At 45.5% G+C, this 20,090-nt stretch overlaps 1 protein-coding gene across 1 annotated transcript in view; it reads right to left on the bottom strand.

Moving 5' to 3' along the window:
* Positions 1–20,090, bottom strand: part of aimp1b (aminoacyl tRNA synthetase complex interacting multifunctional protein 1b) — a gene marked incomplete at its 3' end in the record, with an annotated part of 41,814 nt that overhangs the window by 15,977 nt on the left and 5,747 nt on the right. The window contains exon 3 of the mRNA XM_084313163.1: positions 3,022–3,192. Coding sequence (XP_084169289.1) covers positions 3,022–3,192 — 171 coding nt within the window. The remainder of the gene's footprint in view (positions 1–3,021; positions 3,193–20,090) is intronic.

Genomic DNA, 20,090 nt, shown 5'->3' with positions numbered 1-20,090 from the left:
TGTCTTGCCAATTGTTTTCTTCAAATGTCGTTGCCAGGTCCGTCTCCCAGCATCTTAATAGAGCTGGGAAGACTGTTTAACATTCATTAGTTAGAATTTCAAGTTTCTCAAGTTTCTTTATTAGTTGTCATACAGAAGTACAGAATACTTTTATACAAAATGCTTCTTTCTGTTACGCTCCAGAGACTGCGCTAGACAAAAGGATAAGTATAAAATAAAATAAGTATAGCAAGTATAAAATAGAAGTCACGTACGTAGACACAAGTGTTCAGTATGTACATATGTACAATGTTCAATGCAGAGTAGAAGTAACTGAGTTACCATACAATATACTATACAATATACTAATTACAATATACTATATAGTGCAAAGCAGAAATGGGATGAGGTACAATTTAGGTACAATTTACAGTAAGGTGTACTGAGGTATGGGTTGTAGTGCAAATTCTTTGCCAATAAATATAACGTGTGTTTAGGTGTTCTAAAGTGTGTAGAGTGGGTGCTGCAGTGAGTTGTTTGTTTAAAGTGAGTGTGTGCATGTGGATGTGTGTGCTGTGAGTGTTTTTGATGGTTGTTGCATAGTGTTATTGTTCGTTGAGCAACCTGATGGCCTGGGGATAGAAGCTTCTTCTGAGTCTTTCTGTGCTTGCCATGAGACTCCGGTATCGCTTGCCTGACCGCAGCAGTTCAAAGAGGCAGTTGTTTGGGTGGCTGGAGTCTTTGATAATTCTCTTGGCCTTACCCATGCACCGCTTGTTGTAAATGTTCTGGAGAGTGGGAAGCCCCCCTCCAATTGTGCGTTCGGCTGAACGGGCCACTCTCTGTAGTCTGCTGTGGTCTTGTGCGGTGCTATTCCCAAACCAGTAAGTTATATTACCAGTCAGGATGCTCTCTATTGTGCATGAGTAGAAGTTCTTAAAGGGGACATGCATTGCTATTCCTAGCACTATTTGGGCAACTTTACACAATTCCTGTGAGTCTATTGAAGACATCTGTAAGGTTCTTTTCAAAAAAATGCATTGTTTTATATTTCTAATCAAGTACTCAAAACCATAATTTTTCAGCCTCAGGATTTCAGGCTGTTATGGCCTGGCTCCGCCCATAAGCACTTTGAGTGACAGTCAGTCCACACAGTCTGCGACTGGTAGACAGAGAGAGATAGAGAGAGAGAGAGAGAGAGAGAGAGAGAGATAGATAGAGAGAGGGGGGGTGGGAGAGAGAGAGAGAGTTAGAGAGTTAGAGAGAGAGAGAGAGAGAGAGAAAGAGGGGGGGTGAGAGAGAGAGAGAGAGAGAGAGAGAGAGAGAGAGAGAGAGAGAGAGAGAGAGAGAGAGAGAGAGAGAGAGAGAGAGAGAGAGAGAGAGAGAAAAAAGACAGGCCGTTATTGATAAGGCCCCCTCTCTCTTCCTTTATTTTTTTCTTTCACTCTCTCCCTCTCCCGTTCGGGTGTGCCGCGTGGCAGCTTGTGCTCCCGAATGGGGGGCCTCCCTCCCTCTTCCTTTCTTTTTTTCTTTCTTTCACTCTCTCCCTCTCCCGTTCGGGGGTGTGTGCCGCGCGGCAGGTCCAATGCTAGAGACTGAAAAATTACATTTATAATGCATGTCACCTTTAAGGATCTTCTGACTGACTTGGAACTTCCTTAGGCGCCTGAGGAAGTAGAGGCGTTGCTGTGCCTTCTTCACAACACTGTCAATGTGTGTGGTCCATGTCAAGTCCTCGGATATGTGGACTCCTAGGTACTTGAAACTGTTCACTCTCTCAACTGGTGCCCCGTCGATGCTGAGGGGGCTGTAGTCCCTGACCCCCGACCTCCTGAAGTCCACAATCATCTCTTTTGTTTTGCTGACGTTCAGGGAGAGGCAGTTCTCCTGACACCACTGCAACAGATTCTCTACCTCTTCCAGGTAGGCCCTCTCGTCGTTGGCAGAGATCAGGCCCACCACCACTGTGTCATCAGCAAATTTGATGATTGTGTTGTTGTTCCGCTGTGCCACACAGTCATGTGTGTACAGGGAGTAGAGGAGGGGACTCAGAACACAGCCCTGGGGGGCCCCTATGTTGAGCGTGATGGATGAGGAGGTGCAGTTGCCTGCTCTTACCACCTGGGGTCTACCCGTCAGGAAGTCCAAGACCCACTGGCAGAGGTCATAGTTCAAGCCCAGGTCCCTGAGCTTGGCTATGAGTTTGGAGGGGACTATGGTATTGAATGCTGAGCTGTAGTCGATGAACAGCATTCTCACATTCCCCTGCCTCTTGTCCAGGTGTGATGCTGCTGTGTGCAGCACATGGGCTATGGCGTCCTCCGTGGACCTGTTGGGGCGGTATGCAAATTGCAGGGGGTCCAGGTTGATGGGGAGGGAGGAACAGATGTAGCCCTTCACTAGCTTCTCAAAGCACTTCATGGCTATGGAGGTGAGAGCTACAGGGCGGTAGTCGTTGAGGCAAGCGGGCATAGATTTCTTTGGGTACAGGGATGATGGTGGACTTCTTCAGACAGGTGGGGATGACAGCCTGTTCTAAGGACAGGTTAAATATGTCAGTGAATACCGGGGCCAGTTGGTCGGCACAGACTTTTAGGACGCGGCCGGGGATGCCGTCCGGTCCTGCTGCCTTCCTGATATTCACTTTCTTAAAGGTCCTCCTCACCTCATGTTCTGTTATTCTGAACACTCATATAGTTCATATAGTTCACTGATTTTACCTTTAATTGTGGATGAGGTAGTTAGTTTTTCTTCCAATTCTGTCATTTCAAAGCTTAACTTGTTTTCTTTAGTAAGTGAACTTAAAGTGCTTAGGAGGTTTTTGAAGTTGATCCGGTAGTGCACAGGGAGCCATCACCCTACCCTCCATCACTGTCCATAACCCACTCCAGATAGATAGATATATTCAATTTCTTCCTCCCTCCCTCCCTCTCTCCTCTCCTCCCTCCCTCCTCTCCTCTCCTCTCCTCCCCTCCTTCTCTCATCTTCTCCCTCCCCCTCCCTCTCTCCTCTCCTCTCCTCCCCTCCCCTCCTCCTCCTCACCTTTCCGCTCTCCTCGCCTCCTCCTCCCTGTTCTCTCTCTGTGAGAAGGTGCAGCAGCAGCAGCGATGTTGCCAGCAGGGGGTGCAGTAGGACCAGAAGAGACAGGTTGACTGACGGGCAGGGTTTGGGAGGTTCTGGGTGGGGCAGGGACCGGGGCAAACAGAGCCTTGGCTGAAGGACACAAAAACAAAACAAAACACATGTTAAAGATTAAAGCGGGATGCCACCTATTTTAAAGGACCATCATTTTGACTTCTCACCATCACTGGACATTGACCTTAACTTCAACTCATTTTGGGTTCATCTATGTATATGGTCTGTGTTTGAGCAGATCTCATTCTACTTTAAAACGGCCTACTAGAGGTCAGGTGGCGTAGCGGAGATTGCGCTCGTCACCAATGCAAGAGGCTGCGGTCTCGACTCCCGGAGTCAGCATTGCTTGAGGCTTGGGCTGATCGTCATACTAACTCGTTTGGCTGGGTTAGGGGGAGGGCATGTCGTGGGTGGGAAACTGGCGTTGTGGACAGCGACGCCTACAGGTCAGGTCTGGGCGCTTGCTCAGCGGAGGCAGGACTTGATGAAGGCAGCGTGACCTCCCACGCGTTACGCTTCACCAATGAGAGTCCTCGCTGCCAGGTGAAAAAATAATCACTGGCTGTCGCTGCACGTGTCGGAGGAAGCGTGCGGATGACTTCAGGATTCCCTTGTACCGACCAGTAGGAGAACATGCGCACAACAACCAGGTAGGGGAGGGGGGGAATTGGCACAACGACCAAATTGGGACGGGGAGAAAAACAGAAAAAAATTGGAGAAAGAGAGGATAAAAAAATAAAAATAAAAAACGGCCTACTGAGATAAGAGAAGAGGCGAGAAGAGAAGAGGAGATGAGAGAAGATAATAGAAGAGAAGAGAAGAGAAGAAAAGAGGAGAAGAGAAGAAAAGAGGAGAAGAGAAGAAAAGAGGAGAAGAGAAGAGAAGAAAAGAGGAGAAGAGAAGAGAAGAGAAGAGAAGAGAAGAGAAGAGAAGAGAAGAGAAGAGAAGAGAAGAGAAGAGAAGAGAAGAGAAGAGGAGAGGAGAGGATAGGAGAGGAGAGGAGAGGAGAGGAGAGGAGAGGAGAGGAGAGGAGAGGAGAGAAGAGAAGAGAAGAGAATAGAAGAGAAGAGAAGAGAAGAGAAGAGAAGAGAAGAGAAGAGAAGAGAAGAAAAGAGGAGAAGAGAAGAGAAGAAAAGAGGAGAAGAGAAGAGAAGAAAAGAGGAGAAGAGAAGAGAAGAAAAGAGGAGAAGAGAAGAAAAGAGGAGAAGAGAAGAGAAGAAAATAGGAGAAGAGAAGAGAAGAAAAGAGGAGAAGAGAAGAGAAGAAAAGAGGAGAAGAAAAGAGGAGAAGAGAAGAGAAGAAAAGAGAAGAGAAGAGAAGAGAAGAGGAGAGGAGAGGAGAGGAGAGGAGAGGAGAGAAGAGAAGAGAAGAGAAGAGAAGAGATGAGATGAGATGAGATGAGAAGAGAAGAGAAGAGAAGAGAAGAGAAGAGAAGAGAAGAGAAGAGAAGAGAAGAGAAGAGAAGAGAAGAGAAGAGAAGAGAAGAGAAGAGAAGAGAAGAGAGGAGAAGAGAAGAGAAGAGAAGAGAAGAGGAGAGGAGAGGAGAGGAGAGGAGAGGAGAGGAGAGAAGAGAAGAGAAGAGAAGAGAAGAGAGGAGAAGAGGAGAGGAGAGGGGATGAGAGAATAGGAGAGGCGAGAAGAAGAGAGGAGAGGAGAGGAAAGAAGGGGAGAAGAAAGAAGAAGAGAGGAGAGGAGAGGAAAGAAGGGGAGAGGAAAGAAGAGAAGAGGCAAGAAGAGGAGAAGGGATGAGAGAAAAGGAGAGGCGAGAAGAAGAGATGAGAGGAGAGGAGAGGAGAGGAAAGAAGAGGAGAGGAAAGAAGAGGAGAGGAGAGGAGAGAAGAGAAGAGGAAAGGAAAGAAGAGAATAGGAGAGAAGAGAAGAGAAGAGGAAAGGAAAGAAGAGAATAGGAGAGAAGAGGAAAGAAGATGAGAGGAAAGAAGATGAGAGGAGAGAAGAGGCAATGAGAGAAGAGAAGAGGGGATGAGAGAATATGAGAGGAAAGAAGAGGAGAGAGAAAAGGAGAGGAGAGGAGAGGAAAGAAGAGAATAAGAGAGAAGAGGAAAGAGGAGAGGAAAGGAGGAGAGAAGAGGAGATAAGAGAAGAGGCGAGGAGAGAAGAGGAGAAGAGGAGAGAAGAGGAGATGAGAGAAGAGAAGAGAAGAGGAGAGGAGATGAGAGGAGAGGAGAAGAGCGGAGAGAAGAGGCGAGAAGAAGAGGGGAGAGGAGAGGAGAGGAAAGAAGGGGAGAGGAAAGAAGAGAAGAGGAGAGAAGAGGAGAGGAGAGAAGAGGAGAAGAGAGGAGAGGACAGAAGTGAAGAGGAGAGAAGAGAACAGAAGATGAGAGGAAAGAAGAGGCAAGGAGAGAATAGACGAGGAGAGAAGAGAAGAGGAGAGAAGAGGAAAGGAAAGAAGAGAATAGGATAGAAGAGATCAGAAGATGAGAGGAAAGAAGAGGAGAGAAGAGGCAAGGAGAGAAGAGAAGAGGATAGGAAAGAAGAGAATAGGAAAGAAGAGGAAAGAAGATTAGAGGAGAGAAGAGAACAGAAGAGGAGAGAACGGTCAAGGAGAGAAGAAAAGAGGAGAGGAGAGGGACAATAGAAGAGAATAGGAGAAGAGGAAAGGAGAGGAGAGAAGATGAGAAAGAAAGAGGTGAGGAGAGAAGAGAAGAGAATATGAGAGGAGAGAAGAGGAGAGGAAATGAAAGGATAGGAGAGGGGGGAATAAGAGGAGATAAGAGGAAAGGAGAGAAGAGGAAAGGAAAGGAGAGGTGAGGAGAGAGGAATTGAATAGATGAAAAATCATTTTAGACAATGATGATAGTGTGTGTATTTGGCTTGAAAACAGATAGATGGATTTCATTAGTCATAATGTAATCAGCATGTGAATTTACATAATTATCTTTAGAAAAAAAAAATGTATCTGAAAAACTGATCGCTTATTAACTTCTAATGTTTGTGTATTTAAAGTATTTTGCATAATGTGTGTATGTGTGCGTGCTGTGTTATGGCTGAGATATGCTTCTGTTTAGTGTGTCTACACAGGCCTGCATAGGTCTGTGCACACATGGTGTTTGTGTGTTGAACTCAGATGTTAAAAAGCCTAGTATGTTCTTGTTTAGACACAAAATAGCTTCTGTGTTTTTTTCTTTTTTTACACGCAGACTTTCTGAAGAGACAATTCTTGGTTTCTTGGTGGTTGAGGTGGCTGTGTATTTGTTTTCCATTGTTGCAAACATAATAATAATAAGAAACCAGCAAGTCTTGTGTTCGTTCAAGGCATACTTGTAGTTTGTAGTATTATTTATAGAGAGGGATACGGGATATCATTTGAGAGGTAGCTGCAACTTTGATAAGCGTTATGCTCGCACCAATCTTAGGAGCAGGTGCATATCATCCTGTGTGGAATGGGCTAGAAGATAAAATGAAGGAAAGCAGAAATATTTCTCTATTTAATTTTTTTTTGAACAAATGTTTTATATTTTCCCTTTTTTAACATAAAACTAGACACACAATACATTAACAGTAGAAATCCACAATAAATCACAGGACTATGACCGACATAATAATAACAATAATGACTGTCCAGTACTTACATCAAAATAAATGTAGATTAAAAGATATACACATAATAAATAGAATACAATACATATGCTCTTGCTTGCTCTTCCTCACTCTTTCCTTCTCCCCCCCCCCCCCCTCAGGACCCCCTCTTGGACTATCCATCCATTATTCCGTTTAACGCCAGGGATTACAAGTTCATATGCTATCCTTTATCTTCTCCACCACATCTAACCAGATTGCTATGCTGGCTTCATTAACACCTAACATTCGTGCGGTAGATATCTCTAGATAAATCACATCGAGATAGGTAAGAACCCATACCTTCCGGCACATTTTATCCGGTTGAATCCAGCGTGATGCTATCAGCTTTTTGGCAGCCGTGAGACCGGACAAAATTAGTCTCTTTACATGTACAGAGGTTGATAACTGAGAAACATCATTCAACAACAATACAGAAGGCAGTACAGGTATGGTCAGAAATAAAAATTCTGATAATTGAGTGGTTACTTCTTCCCAGAATATCTTAACAGGAGGGCATTCCCAATACATATGCATAAATGTACCAATATCACCGTTTAAACACAAGGAGCATCGAGGGTCTTGTTTAAGCCCCATTAGGTGCAAACGTCTAGGAGTTAAGTAAATCCTATGAATAAAATTAAGATTAATCTGTTGATGATCCGGGTTGCATGACGACAGCCGAACGTTTGCCCAGACTTCATCCCAATCAAAATCTACTTCCAAGTTTGGTATATCCTTCCTCCAAACTAAGTCTAGGGGAAGGACATCATATGAGGACGTAAGTAAGTGACGATAAAAGTCAGAGACGCAGCCTCTCGATGTCTCCTTTTCATAAAAGAATTTGTGATATCTGTGGTGCTCAAGTGGCACCTTTAATGGGACTCCATGAGCCCTTAAAGCTGCTCTTAATTGTAGATAGAAATAATAAGTGGAGCTGCTGCCGTCAGGCAAGCGATACCGGAGTCTTAAGGCGAGCACAGAAAGACTCAGAAGGAGCTTCTATCCCCAGGCCATCAGGCTGCTAAACGAAAATAATCGCTAAACGAACAATAATCACTATGCAACAACCATCAAATGCACACAGCACACACACCCACACGCACACACTCACTCAAACAAACAACACACTGCAGCACCCACTCTCCACACTTTAGATCACACAAACACACTTACACTTTATATTTATTGATAAAGGATTTGCACTACAACTCGTACACCTACTGTGAATTGTACCTAAACTGCACCTCGTCCATTTATGCCTTGCACTATATAGTATTGTATATTAGTACACTGCACAGTATTGTATATTGTATGGTAACAACGTCTACGAACATTGTACATATGTCTAAACTGAACACTGTGACCTCTTTTTTTACTTCTAATTTTTACTATGTTTTTATTTCATACTTATCTTGTCATGCACAGTCTCTGGAGCGCAACAGTAAGAAGCATTTTGTACAAAAGTATTCTGTACTTCTGTATGACAACTATTAAAGAAACTTGAAACTTGAAACTTGGTGAGGTAAATTTGTTAGATATATCTTTATAGCTGCAAAAACCCTGGTCGTTGAAGACATCCCCCAATGTATGTATGCCCTTCTTTTCCCATTTGGTAAATCTGATAGGTTGTTGTGCAATAAGGAGTAAATTGTTATAAAAAAGGGGAGAATGACTATGCCATTTATGTTGGTTAATACATTTTTTCTGTGTATCACGCCATATCCGGATCACATGTGTAATAAGAGGGCCAAATTTCAAGTTGCATTGCTTAATTGATAAGTTAGTGTATACTATATCCTGCAGTCTATGTGGTGCCACTATGTTCTCCTCTAATGGTCTCCAGGATACAGATGCTTGAGAATCAAACCAAGTGATCAGTGGTTTTAAAGAGAACGCTTTAAAATAGTAGTTGAAGTCTGGTCCCTGTACCCAAAAAATCCAAGCCTGCTTGCCTCAACGACTACCGCACTGTAGCTCTCACCTCCATAGCCATGAAGTGCTTTGAGAAGCTAGTAAAGGGCTACATCTGCTCCTCCCTCCCCATCAACATGGACCCCCTGCAATTTGCATACCGCCCCAACAGGTCCACGGAGGACGCCATAGCCCATGTGCTGCACACAGCAGCATCACACCTGGACAAGAGGCAGGGGAACTATGTGAGAATGCTATTCATCGACTACAGCTCGGCATTCAATACCATAGTCCCCTCCATACTCATAGCCAAGCTCAGGGACCTGGGCTTGGGCTATGACCTCTGCCAGTGGGTCTTGGACTTCCTGACTGGCAGACCCCAGGTGGTGAGAGCAGGCAACTGCACCTCCTCATCCATCACCCTCAACATAGGGGCCCCCCAGGGCTGTGTTCTGAGTCCCCTCCTCTACTCCCTGTACACACACGACTGTGTGGCTCAGCGGAGTAGCAATACAATCATCAAATTTGCTGACGACACAGTGGTGGTGGGCCTGATCTCTGCCAACGACGAGAGGGCCTACCTGGAAGAGGTCAAGGTCCTGGCGGGATGGTGCCAGGAAAACAGCCTCTCCCTGAACGTCAGCAAAACAAAGGAGATGATTGTGGACTTCAGGAGGTCGGGGGTCAAGGACTACAGCCCCCTCAGCATCGACGGGGCACCGGTTGAGAGAGTCAACAGCTTTAAGTACCTCGGAGCCTACATATCCGAGGACTTGACATGGACCACACACATTGACAGTGTTGTGAAGAAGGCACGACAACGCCTCTACTTCCTCAGGCGCCTAAGGAAGTTCCAAGTCAGCCAGAAGATCCTTAAGAACTTCTACTCATGTACAATAGAGAGCATCTTGACCGGCAACATCACCTCCTGGTTTGGGAATAGCACTGCACAAGACCGAAGCAGACTACAAAGAGTGACACGTTCAGCCGAACGCACAATTGGAGGGGGGCTCCCCACCCTCCAGAACATTTACAACAAGCGTTGCAAGGGCAAGGCTAAGAGAATCATTAAAGACTCCAGTCACCCGAACAACTGCCTCTTTGAACTGCTGCGGTCAGGCAAGCGATACCGGAGTCTCAAGGCGAGCACAGAAAGACTCAGAAGAAGCTTCTATCCCCAGGCCATCAGGCTGCTAAACGAACAATGAATGAACACTACACAACAACAACCACCAAACGCACATAGCACAGACATCCACACGCACACACTCACTTTAAACAAACACACTGTAGCACCCACTCCACACACTTTATAGCACACACCCACTTTAAACAAACACACTGTAGCACCCACTCCCCACACTTTATATTTATGGATGAAGGATTGCACTACAACTCGTACACCTTACTGTAAATTGTTCCTAAAATTGTACCTCATCCCATTTCTGCTTTGCACTAGATAGTACTGTACATTAGTACACTGCATAGTATTGTGTATTGTATATTATATGGTAACTCAGAACATTGTACATATGTCTATAACGAACACTGTGACCTCATTTTTCTTCTTCTAAATTCATGCTATATTATGTTATTATGTTATTTGATACTATCTTGTCTAGCACAGTCTCTGGAGCGTAACAGTAAGAAGCATTTTGTATGAAAGTATTCTGTACTTCTGTATGACAACTATTAAAGAACTTGAACAACTTGGAAATGCTAAACCCCCATCGGCTTTATTCCTCTGTGCAATGGATCTTTTTATTCGTGGAGGTTTGTTGTTCCAAACATTTTTATATGCAGCGGAGTGTAATTTTTGCCAGTAACCAACCGGTGGGGGGGGGGGGGGGGGGGGTAACGGCAACATCGAGCTGAAGAAGTAAATTCTAGGTAAAACATCTTAACTATTGATGCTCGGGCCTGTACTGAGTTTTTTAGTTTTGACCACCTGCCAAAGTCATTTGTGATCCTATCTAGGAATCCGGTATAATTATACTTCACCGTTTGGCATATAGTGGGGAATATTTCAACTCCAAGACATCTAAAATGTTCTACCATTGGTATATTTACTGGGAGGAAGGTAGCCTTCGCAAGTCACATTAAGTGGAAGGAAGGCCGATTTTGGCCAGTTTATCTTAAATCCCGATAGATTGCCAAAATCATCTATTACCTTGAGAAGATGAGGCAGTGAGGTGGTAGGGTTTTGCATGAACAATATTACATCGTCCGCATATAAACTAATATGATGCTGTGTGCCCTTAATTGATATCGGCTCTATGGACTGCGATTGTCTTATATACTGTGCCAAAGGCTCTAGGGATAGAGCAAATAGTCCGGGACTAAGAGGACAACCCTGTCTGGAAGAACGCGACACAGGGAAGTGTGGGGAGGTGAATTTACCTGTTATAATCATGGCTGACGGATCTGTGTATAGTACTTTGATCATATTAATGAATCCATCTCCTAACCCCATCCTTCCAAGTACTGCCCATAAATAAGACCATTCCAACCTATCAAAGGCCTTCATCGCATCCAAGGATAATACAGCTATAGGAGGCTCGGCATCCTTGCTGGCGTCTATCACATGCAGTAACCGTCTAATATTATCCGTGATCAGGTGGCCTCTTATGAAGCCTGTCTGATCAGGATGAACTAAAGATGTCATATGCTTTTGAAGTCTGATGGCTAGTACCTTAGCGTACAGCTTGAGATCGGTTCCAAGGAGGCTTAAGGGTCTATAACTACCGCATTCGGTGGGGTCTTTGTCTTTTTTAAGGAGGACAGATATGAGTGCCATATTAACGTCCCTGGAGAAGTTCCCCTCTTTGATTGAGTATATCATATCAAGTAATAGGGGTCCAATTACATCCCAACATGAGAGGTACAGTTCTGGTGGGATACCATCCCATCCAGGGGCCTTACCACTTTGCAATTCAGATATAGCCTCCCTAAGTTCCTCTAGTGTAATAGGTGCATCTAACTGTTTAGCGTCTTCCTCTGAAAGTTTAGGTAGATTAATTTGATCAAGAAATGTATCCAGTTTATTATGAGCGAAAACCACTTCTGATTTGTACAGGTTGGAGTAAAACGCACTGAAAGTCTAGTTGATTTTTTTGGGGTCTGTAACAAGTCCCTGTTGGTCCTTAATAGCAGGGATATCAGAAAATTGTTCATTGGATCGTATCTTCATAGCTAGTAGGTGACTCGGTTTAGAGCCATGAAAGTAATAATGTTGTCTTGTACTGCGTATTTGAAATTCAGATTGTTGTCTTAAAATAGAGTTAATCTCTTTTTTTAACACTTTAATTTGAGACTCCAATTGACCCGAGTAGTTGCGTTGTAAAGAGGAGAACAACGACGAGTGAAGCGTTTCCAGCTCTACCAATTTGGAATGACGTTTCTTGCGGAGGTTGGAGGCAAAGACAGTAGTGTTTCCCTTGATAAAACTCTTTACCGATATCCATAACATTCTGGGGTCTTGTACCGAACCCGCATTAATCTGCAGGAATTCATTTAGTTTATTTTTGAATTGTAGATTGAATTCAGTGTTTTTCAACAGTGTCGAATTAAAACGCCATCTTGGGGCTCTGGATGTCATTCTACTAAATGAGCCCTTTAGGAGTAAATAGTTGTGATCTGATAGTGCACTGGGTCCCACTTCCACATCAAAGCTATCAAATAGTCTAGGGGATGCAAAAACATAATCTATTCTAGAAAATGTCTTGTGTCTTGCTGAGAAGAAAGAGTACTCTCGGGCCGTTGGGTTGAGTAATCGCCACAGATCATTTACACCTGTATCCTTGGCCCAAGCCTGTAATGCTTTAGAGGCCTGTTTCTGGTCATTGGATGTGGTGAGACTAGATTTATCAATCGAGGGATCCCAGATGGCATTAAAATCCGCACCAGTTATAAATGAATACCCAGGGAGATCTAACATTGCTCTAGTGAGTGAAGTGTAGAAGTTAGCGTCGTAAAGATTAGGGGCATAAGCCGCTACCAAAGCGATTTTCCTGTTACAGTAGTCTATCTTAGCAATAGTTACTCGGCCATCTGCATCAGACCATACGTCCAACAATTTAATATTCAACTTTCGTTTCACGACTATAGCTACACCACGAGATCTAGTTCCAAAAGATGAGTAGCTTATGTTTTGATATATTTTATCCGCCAGCTTTACATTGTCAGCCAATAAAAGGTGCGTTTCGCTTAAAAGAGCCACATCAACCTGTTCATCCAAGTAAGCACGCTTTTGCGTTTATTTTGTATATTTAGACCCCCAGTATTCCAAATCAATATATTCAAACTAGCCATAATCTAAACAGGTTGCAGTATTCCTGGTGTAATTCGTCTGGAGTAGCAATTCATAATAGATATATATCCAACTATTGAGGTCCTGTTGAGAGCCGAGCTTGAGCATGATAACAAACATATAAAATACACATACATATAATCCCCTATTCCCCCTATTCCTATTTCCCTCCCTCCCTTTAAAGTACACGACCAGTATACCAAATCGAGCAATTCATCCTTAACTCTCTTATGCAAATTGCCATAGGGTCTAAAACTATCAATTCTACCATTAGTAGAATGTCAACAGTGGCTTGGCCACTCTCCCGTTAAATAAAAAGGAAATAAAATAAAATAAAGAAAGTTATTGGAACTAAATTAGAGAAACCTCAAAGAGTAGAGTACATTTACTTAAATCTTAAAATAACTTTGCTAAGTTTAAACACCTAGATGAAATAAAATGGAAAAGTAGTGGAGCTATTGCAAAAAAAATAAAAATAAGGTTTTAAATACGTATATGCAGTTCGTCCCCCAAGCCAGGGGTGGGCGATGTTCCGCTGTGAAGACTGTTGTTTCCTCCGGAGGTGATCTAAGCCGTGTGTGGTCAACAACAGGAAAGTGTACACACACGGGGAAAACCTCAGGCCCAACACAATGACTTGCATAAAACTCATAGATCTAGCCAGCCCAGATATAGCGAACCATTAAAATAAAGTATTCTATACGATATCCAGCGTCACATATTAATCCATTTATAAATCAAGGTTATCAAAATGTATTTGACGCCGTTTGGTGTTTAAGCCATAACGAAGTGTTAAAAAAAAGAAAAAGACTGTATATATCCTCCACGCAGGTTCTTCAAGTAGTCCTCGGCGTCTTCAGGCAAGGAGAGATGAACCCTCCTTCCGTCTTTATCGACGATGGAAAGCTTTGCAGGATACCATAGTGTAGGTTTGAGACTTTTCCCATAAAGTAGGGACATCACGGACTTGTAACGGGATCGTAGAATCACAACTTCGCGGCAGTAATCCTCGTAGAAATAAACTGGTTGCCCGTTGTATTTCAGACTATCCTTCTTCTTCCGTGCCTCCCGAATAATTATATCTTTTATTCCAATTTGACGTAGGCTAGCAATAACTACTCTTGGTTTGTTGTTGCTGTTGCTTCGGGATACAATTCTGTAGTATTGATCCACTTCAGGTAACATAGAGAGGATCCCCGGTCCCAGAATTTGAACTAACACTGCCGCAAACGAGACATTGGGTTGAACGCAGCTCACTGACTCCTCTAGACCCACTATACGAATATTAAATCTGCAGGATTGGTACTCGAGGTCGAGTATCTTAGCCATTAGCTTCTCGTTGGTTTCCGCTATCGCTCCGTCTATCTCCTCGAATCTATGCTTGTGTTCATCCAAGTGGGATTCCACTGCTTCTATACGTTCGATCTGTTCACCAGCCGCTACCCTTAGCTCCTCGATTTTGGATTCGATAGATTCTTTGATAGCGTCAACCTTATTGGTTAAGGTCTTCTCCACCCCTTTTATTAGCTTAGCAAGATACTCCGTGTTACTCTCATCTTTCTTTGGCTCGATATCCTCTGCTCTGCTACGCACGAAACCCTGTCCCAGAATCGGGTCGTCTACAAGTGATTTAGCACCAGGTTCTCTTCTCTTTCCTGGCCATCTTGGTTCTTTCAGTCAATATAGTTAGTTGAAAATCTCAGTTGATATATACATCAGGTTTAAACGCATTGGTGGTATAAAAAGAGGCTTTTAAAGGCAAAATAAAAATAACAGGAGCAGAGCTGATAACCACGACAACTACTCCATTGTCGAGCTCAAATTTTTTTTTATAAAGGAAAGATATTTGCAAATTACCAAAAAGAGGAAATAGTCCATGGGCCAGAGTCCAACATTTCACTCTTAAAAACAAAAACCTGTTTAACCTAGCCATCTATAAAACATCATGCTAAAACTGTGAAACAAACTCCCCTAAAGAAAGAAATACATAGCAAACATGACTCAGTTATGCAATAGTGCTTCTGCTTTTTATTTGGTTAAAACAACAATTACAACAATTTTCATGACGGCGAGAGAGAGAGAGAGAGAGAGAGAGAGAGAGAGAGAGAGAGAGAGAGAGAGAGAGAGAGAGAGAGAGAGATTTCTCCGGAGCTATGCTCGGACTCAGAGCATTTATTAACGTTACATTTTCAACAAGATTGCTGCTAATTAAACACTAGGTTGTAGTTGGCGCCGAGGAGAGTGGCAGCCTTTTCATAGCAGCTCCCACCCCCTCTACTTCTTATCGCGTTTACTACTTTCTTAATTATTCTTTTTGTGATTATACTTACATAATAGGTGTATAAGTGACTGTGCGTTGCTTTAGACCAAGTTAAGGCATTTGTAACAACTTCTGTGAAGTTAGCTGAGTTAGGAAAGTTCGGTCGAGCACAGCTCTGAACAATGGACAACAACACCGGGCTGGTTTACCCGCGGCAGCACAACAACAACAACAACAACAGCAACAACGGCGGGCTGGTTTACCCGAGGGAGGCTCTCCTCTGCTTTCGAAACAGAGTTGCAGAACCACCGAGGAATCTACCAGCCGAAATAAGGATTCGCAGACGGGGAAATCGAGCTGGCACGAGCGTGAAGGACAGGAGAGAGGACAGAAGGAGATTCAAGCCTTACCTGCCCGCTGTCGTCATGGGGAACGTGCGATCGCTGGTCAACAAGACCGACGAGCTCTCAGCCCTGATGATCAACCAGCGTGAGTACAAGGAGGCAAGCCTACTGTGCTTCACCGAATCCTGGCTGAACGAGAACATCCCGGACAGTGCAATAGAACAGGAGGGTTTCACGGTGGTGCGCGCCGACCGGAGTAAACAGAGCGGCAAGCGGAGAGGCGGAGGGCTTGTTGTCTTTGTGAACTCCAAATGGTGCCACCCGGGGCACATCACCATTAAGGAACGTATCTGTTCCCCCGACATTGAACTATTGGCACTGAGTCTGCGGCCATACTATTTACCGCGAGAAATAACACACGTCCTGGCTCTCACTGTTTACATCCCTCCCAGCGCGGCGGCGGCGCAGGCGAGTGACGTCATACACTCCACCGTCGCGGCGCTCCAGACAAAACACCCGGATGCATTTATTTTTATCAATGGGGACTTCAACCATGTCAGACTGAACAAGACCCTGACAAACTTCACCCAGTATGTCACCTGCAAAACCAGGGGAGACAAAACTCTGGACCTCCTGTATGCTAACGTGAAGGAGGCTTTCAGTGCGACTTCCCTGCCCCCCCTCGGCCAGTCAGACCACAACCTTGTGAGGCTTGTATCCACATACACGCCTCTCATTAAGAGACAGCCCCCGACCACCATGTCTGTCCCACAGTGGTCTGACGACGTCGAGGAGGAGCTACAGGAGTGTTTCAGGTCGACAGACTGGGATATGTTTGAGAGGGCTTACGGTGATGACATTAATGGACTATCCCACTGCATCACAGACTACATCAGGTTCTGTGAGGAGAGCATCGTACCCACAAAGAGGGTACGCTGCTTCTCAAACAATAAACCCTGGATTAGCAAGGACATTAAACACCTGCTAAACAGGAAAAAGAGGGCCTTCATGGCAGGGGACACTGAGCAGGCCAGGGCTGTCCAAAGGGAGCTCAAAAAAGAGCTAAGGGCAGCCAAGGTCAGCTACAAGGACAGGCTGGAGGGCAGACTACAGGCCAACAACACCAGGGAGGTGTGGGCGGGGGTTAGGAAGATCACTGGTTTCAAACAGCAGGGCACAGCTGTGGAGGGCCCTCCAGAGCGTGCAAACGAGTTCAACACGTTTTTCAACCGCTTTGACCAGAGTGGCCTCCCCACACCCCTCCCCCCACCCATCGACACCAGCACCAGATCACACCTACAAAGCAGCCCCCCCACCCCCCACCCCCCCACACCCATCAGCAACGGCACCCCACCCCCAACACCAGCAGACTGCCCACCACCCCCAACCCTGACGATCACAACCAGTCAGGTCAGTAGGCAGCTCTCCAAAATTAATGTAAACAAGGCCAGAGGACCGGACAACACCAATCCCAGGGTGCTCAAGGTATGTGCAGAGCAGCTGGCAGCACCGCTCCAGCATCTTTTCAACCTCTCCCTGAGGCTGGAGAGGGTGCCCCAGCTCTGGAAGACCTCCTGCATTGTCCCGGTGCCCAAGAAGGGACGTCCCAGCACCCCCAACGACTACAGGCCAGTCGCTCTGACGTCACACGTCATGAAGACGTTTGAGAGACTGGTCCTGCAACACCTCAAGCCCCTGGTGCGTGACTCCCTCGACCCCCTGCAGTTTGCATACCAGGCAAACATCGGGGTGGAGGATGCCATCATCTACATGCTCCACAGAGCGTACACGCACCTGGAAAAGCCGCGCAGCTCAGTGAGGATCATGTTCTTTGATTTCTCCAGCGCCTTCAACACCATCCAGCCGTCACTGCTAGCGGAGAAGCTCTCTGCGATGCAGCTGGAGCACGGCTTGGTGGCCTGGATCAAGGACTACCTCACTGAGAGGCCACAGTACGTCAGACTAAAGGACAGTCAGTCTGACGTACTGGTGAGCAACACCGGCGCCCCCCAGGGAACTGTGCTGTCACCCTTCCTCTTCACCCTCTACACCTCAGACTTCTGCCGCAACTCCAGCGGGTGCCACCTGCAGAAGTTCTCAGACGACTCCTCCATCGTAAGCTACATCACCGACGATGATGAGGAGGAGTACAGAGCCCTGGTGGAGAGCTTCGTGGGGTGGAGCGACAGCAACCACCTCCAACTCAACACCAGTAAGACCAAGGAGCTGGTGGTGGACTTCCGGAGGGGCAAGAAGAGGCCCCCCCCGATTCCCATCTCCATCCGACGGGTGGAGGTGGAGATGGTGGACTCATACAAGTTCCTTGGGGTACACCTGAACAATAAACTGGACTGGTCGGACAACACAGAGGCCCTCTACAGGAAGGGACAGAGCAGGCTGTTCTTCCTGAGGAGACTCAGGTCCTTCAATGTGTGCAACAAACTGCTGCAGTCTTTTTACCAGTCTGTTGTGGCCAGCATCCTCTTCTATGCTGTGGCATGCTGGGGAGGCTACATCAACTCAAGGGACACCAACAAGCTCAACAAGCTGGTGAGGAAGGCTAGCTCCGTGGTGGGAGTCGAGCTACCTAGACTTGAGGTGATGGTAGAGAGGGGGATGATAAGGAAGCTGGATGCCATCATGGAGAACCCCTACCACCCCCTCTACGACGAGCTAGTCAAGATGAGAAGCTCGTTCAGCCACAGACTCATCCCCCCCCGACACTCAACTAACCGCCTCGGACAGTCCTTCATACCAGCGGCCATCAGGCTCCACAACAGTGGGCAGCGACTAGCAGCCTCCAGGCCCCACAACAGGGGGCAGCGACAGCGACTGCTACCAGACATTGACCTGGGACTTATAGGAACCCAAGGGGGACAAAGTAGACTACCCTGGTACTTTGATTAATGTATACTCAGTAGATAGTAAATTATTATAACACTACCTCTTGCATACTGCACCTCATGTGACACTGTGAATAATGTGAATATTCCTCAGCTAGTCAGATAGTAAATTATATTGACCATATTGATCAAATTGTTTACACTGCCTGTGTTGTCTTTTACTACCTGTATACTGTGTTGTTTTACTACCTGTACCCCTCCCCCCCTCCCCCCCATGCTGCTATGATGCCTGAATTTCCCCAAGGGGATCAATAAAGGAATATCTTATCTTATCTTATCTTATCTTACTTCATGGAAACGGGGTAACGTTATGTCGAATTCATACGTGTACTAGTGTAGTTAGTATGAACTCGACTTAACGTTACTCCGTTTCCATGAAGTAATTATAAAGGTGGCCAGCTAGCTAGCATAAGCTAACGGAGGAACGACTAGCTAACGTTAGCTAATAGCTGTATCGTTGGCACTGCTCTGTAACAACGCTTGCAAATGGGCATCGTGGCATCTTTAGCTTTTCCTTCGTCGTTTACTTCAAACCCGAAGTACTTCCAAACAGCACTTCTGCTGTTTTCTTTATCCACAAGCACAAGTTGCGGAGGCTCTGCACTTGCCATATTCGGAGCTAAAATCTTTGTTGACAAACTGTGAGGTCTCTGAGGGGGAGGGCTGCAGCAGCGTGTGTCTGTTGGTCTCTGAGGGGGAGGAGGAGGGGCAAGCGTGCTCTGCAACAGCGTGTGTCTGTCTGTCAACAACTTGCGGTAGAACACTGCAAGCAAGCCAGCTGGTATCGATACTGCAGAAAGTATCGATATTTCGGGAAATGAGTATTGAAAGCATTTTAAATATTCAGAATCGATATGTATAGATTTTTCGATATTTTTTACAACACTACTCTATATACTGATGATCCTCCTCTACCATGTCAGCATGACCAACCTCTATATACTGATGATCCTCCACTACCATGTCAGCATGACCAACCTCTCCATATACTGATGATCCTCCTCTACCAGCATGACCAACCTCTCCATATACTGATGATCCTTCTCTACCATGTCAGCATGACCAACCTCTATATACTGATGATCCTCCTCTACCAGCATGACCAACCTCTCCATATACTGATGATACTCCTCTACCATGTCAGCATGACCAACCTCTCCATATACTGATGATCCTTCTCTACCATGTCAGCATGACCAACCTCCATATACTGATGATCCTCCTCTACCAGCATGACCAACCTCTATATACTAGTGATCCTCCTCTACCAGCATGACCAACTTCTCTATATACTGGTGATCCTCCTCTACCATGTCAGCATGACCAACCTCTCCAGATACCTGGACCACGGCACTGGCACCTTGGCACTGCAAGCTAATGCATGTGTCCGAAATGGCTGAGTCTCTAGACTCAGAGTACTGCAGCACTCTGCTGGGATACTATGACTTTTCTGGGGATGACTGTGCCAGCGCTTTCAAAGGAAAGAGACGGGTGAATTCGTTGAATAATCTGCAGAAGAACCCTAGATTCCAGAAGGCTTTTAGTCGCTGGTAACAGAGGAGCTCCAACAGGAGATGGAGTCCTTCACATGCATTATGGATGGCCATGGTTGGATGAAGTCAGTTGATGCTGTGTGAGCCAAGATGCTGCAGAAAATTATGGGTGCTGAT

Source organism: Notolepis coatsorum (genome assembly GCF_963971535.1).
Source record: "Notolepis coatsorum genome assembly, chromosome: 1".
In the NCBI taxonomy this organism is placed as follows: Eukaryota; Metazoa; Chordata; class Actinopteri; order Aulopiformes; family Paralepididae; genus Notolepis; species Notolepis coatsorum.
This window is presented reverse-complemented; position numbering and strand designations above follow the sequence as displayed.